Consider the following 15627-nt stretch of genomic DNA (forward strand, 5'->3'; position numbering starts at 1 on the left):
CCTGTGTCACTCTGGGAATAGAAGACCATGTTTTATTAGACTATGCGAACTATCAACATAACTATAGTCTGTATCTTTAGGTTTTTAAATGAAATTAAACAAACAATTTGTAAATTTTCGGGTAGTTATAATATTTATTGGTTAACCGACTAAATATAAAACCACCTGGATCAGTCTCACTGAACGACTTGATGTTAACCTACATTATTTGATCAGATCATGTAATGTTTTTAACTACCCTCAACTGGCTTAAGGAGCCATTTGAAAGTAGATTTTGTTTACTTTTATTTAAATACCTAAAGATACAGAGTATTAAGTGGAAATTTCATGAGTTTATCTATTTGAGTAAATAATACAAGTGCAAAGTTGTGAAGCATCTTTATTAATCATTTAATCATAAGTTTATTAGGTATCTAATTTAACTAAATACCTTCCACCTTATATTTCAATGGGAATATATTTAAACGAATTCACGATGATAATAATTTACCTCTCAGGTTTTAACATTTAATTTTTAATGTGATTTCGTTTTTTTTTTAAAGTCTCACGACCGTGAGGCGTGTCTTTTTTGTGTACACCCATCTGGAATAAAGTTAATAAATAAAATAAAAATGTTATTAATTTAGGTATCAACCCATTACATTTGACATTACAATGGGGTTGGCCTGTCGAAGTATTTAGCAGATGGCGCCATCATAGCTTGCCCTGTCAATCCCTAGACTTGTGTCAAATATTTGTTTGTTTAATGCCCTGGATGCCAGCCCTTTAAGCCAAATCTCATAGAAAAAGGAGCAATCTACGATGGCGACATCTATGCAAACCATTGACAGTTGCCAACCCCATAACATAATATTTTTAATTACCTATTTAAATTCCACTCTTACATAGAGGTAGACCAAGTTATATGAAACTTTAAACTTGTATGAAATTATGACATAAAAATAACACACTCACACGGCACACACACACGCACACAGACACACACACACACACAAACACACACACACACACACACACACACACACACACACACACACACACACACACACACACGCACACGCGCACACACGCACGATATCTTATCTAAAATGTTAATTAGCTACATTAGCTGCTTTGTTACTGCACACCGTTGTATGGGGACCTTGCACTTTGAGACTATGCGCTGAAACTTGGCACAGTTGATTCTTAGCTGGTCTTGAGCAGATACAGACCGGGAGCCGTCGAGAGCCACCTCTCATTTAGTGAGGGGGGAGGGGGAAAGTTCGACGCTGCCGCGCTTCACTTGGAGCAACATTTCTCTAAAACTATACCTATTAGGGAATGTAATATATCATTTTCGGATAAATTAAGGATGAGGAATCTAGTTTTGGAACAAAAACAATGCACTTTCTAACAAAAAAAAGCATAAAGTAGAAAAGACTAAAAAGCGTATTTTTGATTTTTTCATAATTACCAATTTTTTTTAAAGTGTAGCAGGAATCTGAAAACAAAAAATACAGTCGTAAAGCTACACTTATTACGTTTAAGAAAATATATAGTTTAATATACAAAACTGTTGATAAATGGGAGATAAAAAATAATATTAAGCGTGGGTCAGAGTGATCTCAATACAAAATATTATGAATGTGGGAAAGTTACTTATAATTTCTTCTACAATCGTTTATTTTTCTTGTTTTTCGTAAATAACTCGTAAACGGTAGCCCACAGTAAAAAAATATCTTTTACGTAAATAATCTGTTTCAGATTTCTTATAAAATAAGTACTACTGTTTTTCGGTACCATCAATATAAAAAAAAATATTGAAGGGAGCAAATAAATACTTAGGTCCCCTTTTTTAGTCATTCGTAAATAACTCGTAAACGAAGGCCAATAGCAAAAAAATTTTTAGTACATGAATAATATACATAAAATTTCCTACAAAAAAGGTCATTCGAACTTTTTCGCTAGGATCAATATTAAAAACGATATTAAAGAGAGAAAATAAATTCTAAGGTCCCCTTTTTAAATATTGATCCTAGCGAAAAAGTTTGAATAACCTTTTTTGTAGGAAATTTTATGCTAATTATTCTTGTGTTATAATATTTTTTGCTATTGGACATCCTTTACGAGTTATTTACGAATGACTAAAAAAGAGGACCTTAGTATTTATTTTCTCCCTTCAATATTTTTTTTAATATTGACCTTAGCGAAAAAAAGGAGCACTTATTTTATAAGAAATCTGAAACAGATTATTTACGTAAAAGATATTTTTTTGCTATGGGCTACCGTTTACGAGTCATTTACGAAAAACAAGAAAAATAAACGATTGTAGAACAAATTATAAGTAACTTTCCCACATTCATAATATTTTGTATTGAGATCACTCTGACCCACGCTTAATATTATTTTTTATCTCCCATTTATCAACAGTTTTGTATATTAAACTATATATTTTCTTAAACGTAATAAGTGTAGCTTTACGACTGTATTTTTTGTTTTCAGATTCCTGCTACACTTTAAAAAAAAATTGGTAATTATGAAAAAAACAAAAATACGTTTTTTAGTCTTTTCTACTTTATGCTTTTTTTTTGTTAGAAAGTGCATTGTTTTTGTTCCAAAACCAGATTCCCCATCCTTAATTTATCCGAAAATGATATATTACATTCCCTAATAGGTATAGTTTTAGAGAAATGTTGCTCCAAGTGAAGCGCGGTGGCGTCGAACTTCCCCCCCTCCGCCCCACTAAATGAGACGTGGCTCTCGAGGTCTCCCGGTCTGTATCTGCTCATGACCAGCTAAGAATCAACTGTGCCAAGTTTCAGCGCATAGTCACAAAGTGCAAGGTGTCGTGCACTAACAAACTAGCTACATACCTTCTCCATTTCTTTATTTATACAGACAGACACTTGCTCAGCCAGATGGCAGCCATTACTCAGTTTCTTATTGTTTACTGTAATCAAAGAGAATATATAGTATAGAGGGGTCCTGTCATAGTAAATTTTGTAGTCACCGTAAATTTACTGCCATCTATCGACACACACGATTACATCTCAAAATGTAAATCTATAAAACTATAAAATCTATATATATATATATATATGGTGTACGCTGCGGGCTGTCGATGGTGAATGAAAATGCGAAAAACTTATGCTGTACAGTATATAATACAATAATTACACAATCGCACGGGAAAAGACAAATAATATATACAAATTTACACATAAAATTACAACAGATGTGAAAATATAAACATTTGTGGCTCATTGACAGAGAAAAACTATCATACAAAAACAAAAGACGCGCGCTGGCCGCGGCATTCTTACCGGCCAGGCTGCCAGCACGCGCCCAGCAAAAAGGTTTGTACGTTCCGTCGCCTACATTCCCCACCCTAGTGCTGGTACAGCACTCAAAACCAAAGAGATATTACGGCAAACGGTGTGCGTTACAAATTCGCATTCTTTTCACTGGGTTAACCCTCGACATACCACCGTATGCGTCGCCGAGTACCAGAAGTCACAAGAGAGCCTTTATCACAAGGAGGTCTGTCGGGTGGAACCCGCTTCTTCTGTGGACAGTATTCAAGTGCGTCAAACTCAAGTAGTGTCGAGTACGACATGGTTAGGTCCTCTTGGCCATGCGAAGCGGTTATCACGCTGTGCATACACCGGTCCTGAAGTGTATGAGTAGCCGAATGTTCACAGGATGTAGCCAAACGTCCTCCTGAATGCACTGACGAATCACATTTGTGTGAGAGTTGTCCGACAGGAGTGTTTTCGTCACAATTTACAACAAGTACATTTGGCACTAGCAAATTCAGTTCGCTGGCACTACATGACTTATTATCTACACTTGAAGTTTCATTACATACACTTAACATAATATTTACATTAGTCACTGTAGTGTCGCACATGTGTTGGCTAGTACTACGGGTGTCTCGAACCTGCACGCTGTCCGCGTGTCTACACAGCTCGGCGTGGTCGGCGAGCTCGCGGTTCACGAGTGGTACCTCGGACACAGATTCGTCGTCAATATGAAGTGTAGCAGGCATAGCAGCCGGCGACTGGTACAGTCTGGCCGTATAATGACATTCGTGACCAAACAGTACCTGAGACTGCAGTGTAGACGTTGATGTGCTATATACTGCACTTTATTCGTTTTTACGCGTAGCACATTGCGTATTCACCATAGCAGCATGCGTGGTTCCAATCCGGCTCGAAGGACCAAATGTACGCTGTCGGGCTGCCGATGGTGAATGAAAATGCGAAAAACTTAAGCTGTACAGTAAATAATACAATATTTACACAATCGCACGGGAAAAAACAGAGAATATATACTTTACACATAAAATTACAACAGATGTGAAAATATAAACATTTGTGGCTCATTGACAGAGAAAAACTATCAACATATAAACAAAAGACGCGCTCAAACATCAAACATCAAACATCAACATTTATTCAGCAAATAGGCCACAAGGGCACTTTTACACGTCATCATTGAATTTACATACAAGGAAAAATAATAACATCAACAATTTTATAAAATAAAACTAACAATTCAATCTAACGTATTACAATTACTAAGAGATGTATATGGTCTCTTAATGTCGAATTACATAAAAAATACAGATACAAAACACAAAAAAAAAATCTATAATATTTAGAGGTGTAAATGTCTCTAGGTGTCAGAACTATAAGATTATATAGTTTATCAAGTTATCCTTAGAGATGTATAGGGTCTCCAAGAGTCAATATCCTGTATAATTAATACATTCATTAAGAGAAAATAAACATACGAGAGCAGAATGAGGCGTCTCACTGTAATTAATTAATAAAAATAAAGTTACTAAGTATAATAGCTTGTGTTAGCTTAAACAGACCAGTCTCCACAAACAGCACCCGTTCACGAGTATGACGCGTATCTCAGCCATCGCCTCCCTCAACCTTCATTCGGGAAAGTGGCGACCCGATCAACGACGCCACCGTAAGCAAAGACTTTTAAGCGAGCATGACATGTTCAAGCTACCGGCCTATAATAATATTAAAATAGTAATAACATGTAGCTGTAAGACACGGCATTTTGTGCTCGTATGTTACATAAAAAGACAGTATAGCTTCACATAATTACTAGCCTAAGTTGACTTAGAAACGCTGGCAGCGGCATCCGTACCGGCCAAGCTGCCAGCACGCGCTCAGCAAAAAGGTTTGTACGTTCCGTCGCCTACATATGGATAAATTATTTTATTATTTTTATATCATTTTGACCCACGTTCTTTCACTGATACCTATGTATTAAAATTGTTGAATATCAAACGATGTCGTCAACGCCATCTAGCCGAGCATAGGCCAAAAAGGTGTGTGCGCCATCTATCCGAAAATGACTTTTTCTTGATTTCCGAGGCACGTTTTTTCCTTACACTTCATTCATCTTATACGGAGTTACATATTTATGTCTAATAGTTGCTGTAATTAAACTTTTCTTGAATTTAAACTGTCGTGAGTATTACTACTAATAATCTTTATGGTTTAACTCAATGATAATATTACGGATAACTAAAGATAGGTTATAGGCATTCCAGAATTTAAGCACTTACCTTGTACAAATTGTACAAGTTGCCTTTAGTCGCGCCTAGGCAAGCGAGAAGTGTGCACGTGCTAACGAGAGCTCCCGCTCACCGAAGAGAAAGAGATAAACTGTGGGCGAGTCCGACTCGCACTTGGCCGGTTTTTAGGGTTCCGTACCCAAAGGGTAAAACGGGACCCTATTACTAAGACTCCGCTGTCCGTCCGGCCGTCCGTCTGTCACCAGGCTGTATCTCACGAACCGTGATAGCGTGATAACAGTTGAATTTTTCACAGATGATGTATTTGTGTTGCCGCTATAACAACAAATACTAAAAACAGAATAAAATAAAGATTTAAGTGGGGCTCCCATACAACAAACGTGATTTTTGACCGAAGTTAAGCAACGTCGGGCGGGGTCAGTACTTGGATGGGTGACCGTTTTTTTTTGCCGTTTTTTGCATTATGGTACGGAACCCTTCGTGCGCGAGTCCGACTCGCACTTGCCCAGATTTTCCTTTTGAGGAATGAAACCCTTATGAAGTGACGAAATATAATTACCACGGTTGCATATTTTGGCAATTTTGACGGCTTGCGGTTGTGTGATTATTCCTCCATTGGTCGCAATTTTCATCCATTCTACTGCTTTCCTGTCAACGTACTGACCGGCCTTATTTATCTGCAAAGTAAAAGCAATTATAACTGCCAAATTTGTGCAAAGTATGCGTGGTCAGAGTAGAAATACGTGGGGTGCTACGGACAGGAAACCTAGAGCAACCATTCTCAAAGTGTCCTCGGCGGACCCCTAGGGCTCCACAAAGCCTCTGTGGGGGCTCCATGAGCAAAAGCCAAAACAAATCAATAACCAGCTCTCCTATCTGGTCCACAGTTAATTTGTGAAACGATTTTTTTTTATTTAGGGTTTATTTATTTATTTAAACTTTATTGCACAAAAGAAAACTTATCGTACAAAAGGCGGACTTAATTCCAAAAAGCATTCTCTACCAGTCAACCTTAAGGCAAAGCAGAGAGATTGCAGACAGGGTTCCGTCGCCAAAACATGTCAGTCCTCCTGATCAGACGAAAGACGAATAAGTACCTTCGATACTTACGATTCCCATTTTCTTGAAGAGACATTGATGCATACATTTCGGGGTCTCGTTTTTGCAGGATTTGATGTGATGCTGCATTTTTTTTACTAGCGGATCTTCTGCCTTGAAATAAAAATATCAGGATATAATTTAGTATAGTTTGTGTTACAAGGGATCAAAATGATATATTTCCGTCAAGGGCGTAGGTACATTGAATCCTAAGCGTAATGAGGGATTCAAGTGTTAACGCCCAAGACGAAATAATTTTGATACCGTGTGACACATACTGCCTTTCACATCAACTATGAGGAAATTGTTATGTTCCAAAATATGTATTATTTGACCAAAAAAAAATAGTATGCAAGAAAGAAAAAATCGTGTCCTAGAACAGAAAAGTACAACTTTGATCCCTCCCAGCAGGGAAGAAAAGTGCCACTTTGATCCCTCCTAGCGGGGAAGAAAAAGCCCTTTTTCGAATAGGTGATGTGAAAAATTTATTTCAATCCTGATTGATATCAGGATTGATATAATAAATAAGTGGTAGGTAGGACATGTGCGAGACAATTTAAAAGGGCCCTGGTTCTGACCGTGTCTCCACATTAAAACAACTCACTGCAACTTGTATTAAAATAAATTTATTTCAGCTCCACCAAAACTTACATTTTTATATCATGACAACTCAATCTCTTCTCCTGTTTTTTATTCCATTGTTTCCTATCATTGTTTCCTAACATAGACAAGAGTACAGTAAAAAAACCTAAAGAGTTTTAATATAAATATAACTTGTGTTCGGTTATGAACAGGACATTCAGTGAAATTGCGCTTAAGTATATTGTACAAACTTCTACCAACACCTTTATGAAAAACAGCCGGCGGATAATAACACCAATTTGAGCAAGCAAAAAGACCAAAACGCGAACACACATGAGCCATACGATATCAAACCAATAGAAGAAAATGAAGTTTTGAAACATATCAAATATCTAAAAAAAGACAAAAGTCCTGGCCCAGATGGCATTACTAATGAACTTTTAAAAACGGGAGCTCAACTGCTTACAACTCCACTGACAAAACTATTTAATATGATAATAGAATCAGAAGAAACACCCAAACAATGGCATACGTCAGATATAACAATTTTATATAAAAAAGGAGATCCTAAAAATATAACTAACTACCGACCAATAAGCTTACTCGCATGCATCTACAAGCTCTTCACATCCCTCCTCTTAAATAGAATAACCAAACAAATTGACGACCACCAACCAGTAGAACAAGCGGGATTCCGATCAGGATACTCTACAACAGATCATATCCACACAATCGAACAAATGATAGAGCGCTACAAGGAATATAATAAACCTCTCTACATAGCGTTCATCGATTACACTAAGGCATTCGACAGCATCTCCCACAACGCTATTTGGAAGGCTCTTACTGACTGCAAAATACACTTTAAATATATCAACATCTTAAGAAACATATACAGGAACAGCACTAGTAGAGTTAAACTCGAGGAAAGAGGACAGGAGTTCACAATTGGTAGAGGAGTCAGGCAAGGGGACCCAATATCACCCAAATTATTTATAGCAGTGTTACAAAACATATTCTGTCAACTGGACTGGGAAAAAACTGGAATAAAAATATTTGATAAATATCTCAACCATTTGCGATTTGCTGATGACGTAGCAATTTTTTCAGAAGATACCAGAAACCTACAACAAATGCTAAATGACCTAGACAAGGAAAGCTGTATAGTTGGATTGGAAATGAACCATACTAAAACAAAAATCATGACTAACGGGGAACACACAAAAATCTTCATACAAAACAAAGAACTCGAATATGTAGACCATTACATTTACTTGGGAAAACGGATTTCATTCAGCACCGACAGCAACAGCGAAGAGATAGATCGCAGAGTTAATATCAGCTGGAGAAAATTCTGGAGTTTCAAAGAGCTCTTAAAGGGAAACTACAACCTAAACATGAAAAAAAACTGTGATGGACACATGCATCTTACCAAGTCTCACTTATGGTTGCCAAACATGGGTGCACACAAATAAGAACAAACTAAAAGTTAGAACCTGTCAAAGAGCGATGGAAAGGAGCATCCTAAAAATAAAACTAAAAGAGAAAGTTAATAGTAAACACATAAGATCCAAAACAAATGTCATAGACGCATTAGAGTTCATACTCAAGCAAAAATGGAGATGGGCCGGCCACATAGCCAGGATGACAGATGGAAGATGGACCAGCAACATCACTAAGTGGCCAGGACCATATGGGAAAAGAACAGCAGGAAAACCCAAAACGAGATGGTCAAAGGATATTATAGACATATATTTAATTACACAAACGGGTCTACCGCGATATAATTTCATTGTTTTTACCTTTAATTCCGACCCCGGGTCGGGGTAGACCCGTTTGTGTAATTAAATATGTGTACAAAACGCGAGAGTTTAAAGTGTTATATTATAGACATAGCCGGTGAAAATTGGGCAATTAAGGCCAAAGATCGAGATAAATGGAAAAACATGGAGGAGGCCTATACCCGACAGGGGTCCTTAATATGAAAAATATAATATAACTAAATATATTTAAGTTAGAGTTTAATGCATTAAGGAAATAAAGAAGGCTTTAATAATAATAATATTGTACAGAAGCGGTATTATGGTCGCATTTATATCACTTGTCATGCCATGCGTCACTTCCGCCATATTTGTTAGAACGTGACAGGCATGGTGACAAATGATAAAGAGACGACCATCTTAGCACTACTGAATAGGGAACTGAATACCTAGGTATTTACTATTTACTTATCCACCAAAATTTTCCAAAATTTGACGAAAAAGTTAAATCGCCAAAAAATGGCCCATTAAACGTGCTTGTATTAAGCGGGTTTAATATGTACCTAATATATTGTATTTACTAACATAACAATAAACCAAAACGGTCACCAGGACCACGGCGACCACGTAGCGCACGGACGCCATTTTGAAATATCTTGGAGAGTCTCACTGCAACAGAAGGTTTACTTTATTATAAAGGTGTTTACGAGGTCTAGTTTTTTACGTTTTACGTTCGGCCGCGACATCGCGCGACTGGCGGCGGCGGCGGCGACAATCATAGGTTAGAGCGGGACAGAGCGATCGGACCTTCCGTTCCCACCTATGGTTGCCGCCGCCGCCGTCACCGGTCGCGCATGTCATGGCCGAGCCGATAAGACATATATACGTGACTATACCCATTACTAGTGATCCAAACGACTCGAGCCTTTTAGCTCTTTTGACATTGGAAATGTCTTTTCGTTCGCTCCAGTATAGGGTCCGATTTCACGAAAAAGTGCGATCCCCTTATATCTCGGAAAGTTGTGAAGATATGATATTAAAAAATAGGCTCAAAAGACGCATAATCACGAGAGCTGGAAGGTGCAAAAATAATTATTCGAGAAAGTCAAAAACGAAAAAAGTTATGGTCGAAATAGTGAAAATAAAATTCAATTTTTTCCGAATTTTTGATTTTGGTGCTCGATCATTTGGAAACGAAGAATGATATCAAAAATTTGAGAAAAACGGCTCTGGACAATTTAGTCAGCTAGAATTTGAGCCTAAAACAAAGACGATCGGGTCAAGGGTTTGCCCTGTAGCCTAACCTTAAAATAGTCAAAAAGTCAGAACGCACTATTCGACAATCTATGCATTCTTGTGGTGGTGGAAATAGAAATAGAGATAGAGATAGAGGTAGAGGTAGAGGTAGAGGTAGAGGTAGAGGTAGAGGTAGAGGTAGAGGTAGAGGTAGAGGTAGAGGTAGAGGTAGAGGTAGAGGTAGAAATAGAGGTAGAGGTAGAGGTAGAGGTAGAGGTAGAAATAATTTTATTCGTGAGCACAAACACAAAATAAAAACTTATACAGAGAAACATAAAAAAGAAAAAGTGCCACGAAATGGTCTCACCTCAGCTTGTTGCTGGCGGCTGCTAGCAGATAGCTGATGCTGAACCCTGGCAGTACCTAGTGGAGCTCGGGTTAAATACAACATAAGCACACGCTGTTTTGGTCATCGGACTCGTCTCGATGAGCACTTAGGAGAGTAGTACCCAAGATAGAGCTGATGCTGAACCCTGGCTGTACCTAAAGGAACTCAGGTTTGTTGCAACATAGGCACACGCTGTTTTGGTCATCCGACTCGTCTTGATGAGCACTTAGGAGAGTAGTACCCAAGATAGAGCTGATGCTGAACCCTGGTTGTACCTAGCGGAGATCAGGTTTGGTGCAACATAGGCACGCGCTGTTTTGGACATCCGATTCGTCATGATGATCACATGGTAGAGCATTACCCAAGATAGCTGATGCTGAACCCTGGTAGTAACTATTGGAACTCAGGTTTGGTGCAACATAGACAAACGCTGTTATGGTCATCTCTCGTCGCGTCAAACTGCTGTCAAGAAAATTTCATATCTTGAAGCAAATGGACCGCTGCCGATCAAGACTCGAGTGACGATAACGGCGATGTGGCTACCACTTCTCGAGCTGACTACGGATTTGCCGTGTAATAATTTTCTTGTACTTTGAACATTAATATATCCTGCTTATTAATCGAAAAATGAAATATGTACCTATACTTATGCGCCACGGCGACAATTATTCAAACTTCGATACGCGTGTGGAAATTTTGCAATTTGTTTGTTCACATGCGTTATATCCAGGATACTTGTGTTAATCTAAGAATAAAATAATTATCATTCAACGTTGTAGTTTTATTTTGTAACTTTTTCCTTATCCAGACTTTCTCGTCGCTCAGCGACAATATTTTTTCGAATTCCGTAGATTCATTTCCAATGTGCTCGATAGTCGTGTGAGGCACGAAATCTGTGAATTTTTTTAGGGCTCGCCTCATTTCTTGACGCCTAAAAGGCTAAAAGCCTATTTAGCTCTTTAGTCCCCGAGCCTAGTTCAATTTAAGATCCTAGACTCTTGGGGCTAATAACCTTATTAAGGCTTGGGGCTAAAGAGCTAAATAGGCTTTTTTTAGGGGCTTAATAAGGTTATTAGCCCCTAGAGTCTTAGGCTCTCAAATAGAACTAGGCTCGGGGGCTAAAGAGCTAAATAGGCTTTTAGCCTTTTAGGCGTCAAGAAATAAGGCGAGCCCTAAAAAATAGAGCTCCAAAGGCTCGAGTCTTTTGGATCACTACCCATTACTATGAGCAAGAATTGGAGAACAACCTTAAAATAGCAAAAATAGTTATTTACGTTACATATGCGAGTTATTACTTACAAACAAATCATACAATGTACTTTTAGTTCATAATTTATTTTTTCTCTATTATTCCAACTGTCACTCATGACATACTAATGCATACTTGCGGGCTCAGCACGGTTCCATTTTTATCGACTATCACTATGCGCGTCCCTTTCGCACTTACATACTTGTTAGAACGTGACAGGCATGGTGACAAGGGATAAAAACGCGACCGTGCTAAGCCGCTTGGTCTCCCGCGGTACAGGCCTAGCCTAGTGCGGGGACCCCTGGGAATTCGGTACTATTTAACCCATGCTATGCACCCACCCGATGTCACAACAATTTATGTATTGTACTGCCTGTTTTGTGTGCAATAAACTTATTTTTATCTTTTTATCTTTATCTTATCTTTTTTTTTTTCGCACGTGTATCGTACAACGTTTTGCAGTACATATGGCCCTTTAACCTTTTGAACGCCAGCGCATCCATATTTGCCGTGCCACTGACGCCCCGGGGGTAAAATTTAGTTTTGTTAATAAATAATGCCAACCTAAAAGTGGGTTTTTTTCAGTAGATTTTCATCAAAAAACGGTCGACTTCAAATGCCGTCTTTGGCGTCGTTGTCACGATTTTGCGTTGACGTCAATTGCAGTCTGTGGCGTTCAAAAGGTTAAATTTTCGGCGTAGCTACGTAATGTCAGGCGCGGCTCACTCCGCGATTTCGTCGCTTTGCTACAGGTAGCTAAAAGTACATCCATTCGGCCCCAATTTTGGGGAAAGCCATAAGCCGCGCGTGGCGCTGTCGCCACCTAGCGGCCATATCTGTGCTGATCGTAATAGACGCGTTTTGTTAGAGAGTGAGTCTTCTGTACCTAGTACTATTATTTATTCTGTGGTGATGTGCTTATTAATGGAGCACCAGATGTATACTGTAAAAATCTTAATATTCTAACAAATTTCAATTCGACACAATGTACTCAGATATGGCGATCAGGATTTTTTTGTGAATTTCGAGTTGCTGCTATATCTAGTAGGTAGTAAAAGTTAATCATAGAAATGAGTTCATCGCTTACATAGGATACGCCTGAAAAACTGTTATCAAGTATATTTAATAATAACTCACCAAATTTATATCTCTATCCACCTTACAAAGCTGCGGGTAAAAGGAAATTGAGAAGTAGATATAGGCATTACAAATTCTTCAATTTTCTTGTGAAATTACTGATCGTTTTAATCACAATGCATTAATAAGCAATTACTGTAATTCGTTCTACTAGTCGCTGCCCCAATATTACAGGGTTCTGTTACATTTTCAAGATAGTTGAAATTCGACTTAATGGCACTATGACAATGTTCAAATTTCAGTTCGATAAAAGTGAAACATAGAACCCTCTAATATTGGGGCAGCGTAGTGACTCTTGGGTGGATATGGAAAGAAAATATAAGTGGCAGAAGTTAAAATTCAAATAAAAATCAACTAACTTTGAGTATTATTTAATTGGCTCCATCAATACTGTTGATAATTTCGTCAAGGCGTCTCGAGACTTGGGAACCTAAAGGCAGCATCTGATAGGCCTCTGCGTGTTGACTTCGGCCCCGCACATGCCTCTCAAATTGATTAATTACTTATCTTATTATTTATTTTCTCCAATGCAGTGTGTCTATGAATCTATTTTTTTTTTGTCAATCAAATTATATGGTATGTTTATGAAATAATGGAATAATTCTGATCATATATTACTAGTCATTAATTATAATTAGCAGGGGTGCGAAACTCCTGACTTCGGTCAAACTCGGCTCCGCTCGGCTCAGCATTGCTCCGAGCAATTATTATGGTTGGCACCACTTGACTTCCTCTTGCGTGCACGACCACAGATAAGATAATCTCTTGATTTTTGACAACCCTAAATAGCCGAAAGGGATAGTGCCATATATTAGAAAGGGACAGCATGATTCGACCCTGAACCGTTGTCAAACTTCGTTTTTGTAGGAAGTTTCCTTTCTGTACGGTAGTACTATTAATTATTCTGTGCAATTAGGTAGATTAAAATTAGTTTTATGTAATACGTAGTTTTTGGAGCGCCCTATCAGGGTCCACGTACTGTACTGTAACGCCTATCATTAAGTTGAATGTGTTTTGTACTTGATTGAAAATAAATAAATTGAAATATCCGACTGACGCATTAGGCATTGTCATATTGTGTACTCCCCACACCATACAAAAATTTTGGTATAATAGGGTATTTGACTACTAGTCAAATCAGTTTCATCTTTCGAACTGTCAAATGAACCGATTTTGCTACTATGGAATTTATATGGAGACTTCCGGTTCGAGCGCCATCTTGATGGCACGCGGCGAGATTAATTGATTCTTTTTTTGCTCATTAATATTGTTTAAAGTGTAATATCGATAGCCTATTATACAGTAAACTAATGTGGTAGTGTGCAGTGAATGGAGAATTTATCTTGAAGCACGTTTAACCATCATTTTGGAGTCGACGGCCGGTTGTCCACGTGTTTCTTGTAAAGCTCGCTATCGCTTTACAAGAGCTAAATCACCGTACACTGTCTTGTACTAACCGTACAATTTCAATCGTTTTACCCTGCTACTACGACCTTGACACTGGCGAAATAGCCCCAATGGGCTGAAGCCATAATTTTAAAAGAATGAATGAATTTATATGAAACACTATAGCTTGTGACGTCACGATTACCTACTCTTTATAGTTTTATCATAAAGTAATAAGTAAAGAAAGAGAAGTAACTCCATAGTCACACTCACATGTTTGACTAATCAAAGCATAGGTGGCATTACTATACACTCATGAAAAATAATATTGATGAATTCGCCACATTGTTTCACTTAAATAACCCAATTCGTAATATTTATAAATTTGAAACTTAATCGTACAAAATTATCACTTTATAACACCTAAAATGGAAAATCATTTAAGGCAATTTTTACCAGTCGGCTACTTGAATCAGCTTGAATTGATGGAACCTTTTTTTGTAAGTTAAATGACTAAATAACGAACGTCGTATTCCGGTAGATGGCGCGTGCGCAAGGTGCACACCAGTGCGTGCCAGTGTATGCTAAACAAAGTCGCCATATTGACGAAAAAAAAGAGAAACCTAAAATTTATATACAGGCACGGATTCCGATTAAAAATAAATATTGCTAAAAAAACTACATTTTTATACCCCAAACTTCTTTTTTACAGTTCCAAAACACATACAACATACAATAAATGACTTGACACCGTTCATCTTCGCTTGAAAATCACAACGGCGACAATTAATTTTATGTGGATGGGATTGTTTAAATTTCTCAGCTTATGTTGCCTACATTACAAATTTCAAATCTGGAAAGTCTATTTGAACATTTCATTAGGTACTAGAGCCTGTGTGGAAGGAGAAGAGTCGTAGGGTTTTCGCATAGACTCTGCATAATTGAAGAATTTTAGCTATATAAATCAACCATTACAGTATTTTGAACCAATTATTTAGCTCTACTCATTAATTATACAAAACTAGACTAGAACTAGACTAAAGGAATATTTTTATTTATTTTTTGTTTCATTGAAATGGCAACCTGACACTACATAACTCGAATAATGAGTAGGTACACAATGCAACGACAGGATGCGACGTTGTCTAGTCAGTGGTTTGGCGGTCATTGCGATTTGGCAACGCCGCGTGGTTCAGAATTTCAGATACACACAAATTTATTATCAAGATTGTGTTCGCATAACGTTTCG

At 37.8% G+C, this 15627-nt stretch overlaps 1 protein-coding gene across 1 annotated transcript; it reads right to left on the minus strand.

Moving 5' to 3' along the window:
• Positions 1-363: 363 nt before the first annotated feature.
• On the minus strand, positions 364-13089 carry LOC134803195 (uncharacterized). Its single transcript, XM_063775896.1, has 6 exons — positions 12993-13089; positions 9568-9651; positions 6653-6754; positions 6102-6219; positions 2853-2929; positions 364-582 (listed from the first exon to the last, which is right to left on the minus strand). Exons 2-6 carry the CDS (start codon positions 9625-9627, stop codon positions 508-510), a joined length of 432 nt encoding a protein of 143 aa, XP_063631966.1. The 5' UTR covers positions 9628-9651; positions 12993-13089; the 3' UTR covers positions 364-507.
• Between the last annotated feature and the right edge of the window lie 2538 nt (positions 13090-15627).

Source organism: Cydia splendana, chromosome 26 (genome assembly GCF_910591565.1).
Source record: "Cydia splendana chromosome 26, ilCydSple1.2, whole genome shotgun sequence".
In the NCBI taxonomy this organism is placed as follows: domain Eukaryota; kingdom Metazoa; phylum Arthropoda; class Insecta; order Lepidoptera; family Tortricidae; genus Cydia; species Cydia splendana.

Excerpts from the sequence above, each read along its gene's own strand:
- LOC134803195 (XM_063775896.1), bottom strand. The coding sequence starts at position 9,627 with ATGGCGTCCGTGCGCTACGTGGTCGCCGTGGTCCTGGTGACCGTTTTG. Across the intron at positions 6,220-6,652 it reads TCTTCAAGAAAATGGGAATC|ATAAATAAGGCCGGTCAGTA; the intron begins GTAAGTATCGAA and ends TTTACTTTGCAG. Across the intron at positions 583-2,852 it reads TAAATAAAGAAATGGAGAAG|ATGGGTGTACACAAAAAAGA; the intron begins GTATGTAGCTAG and ends ACTTTATTCCAG.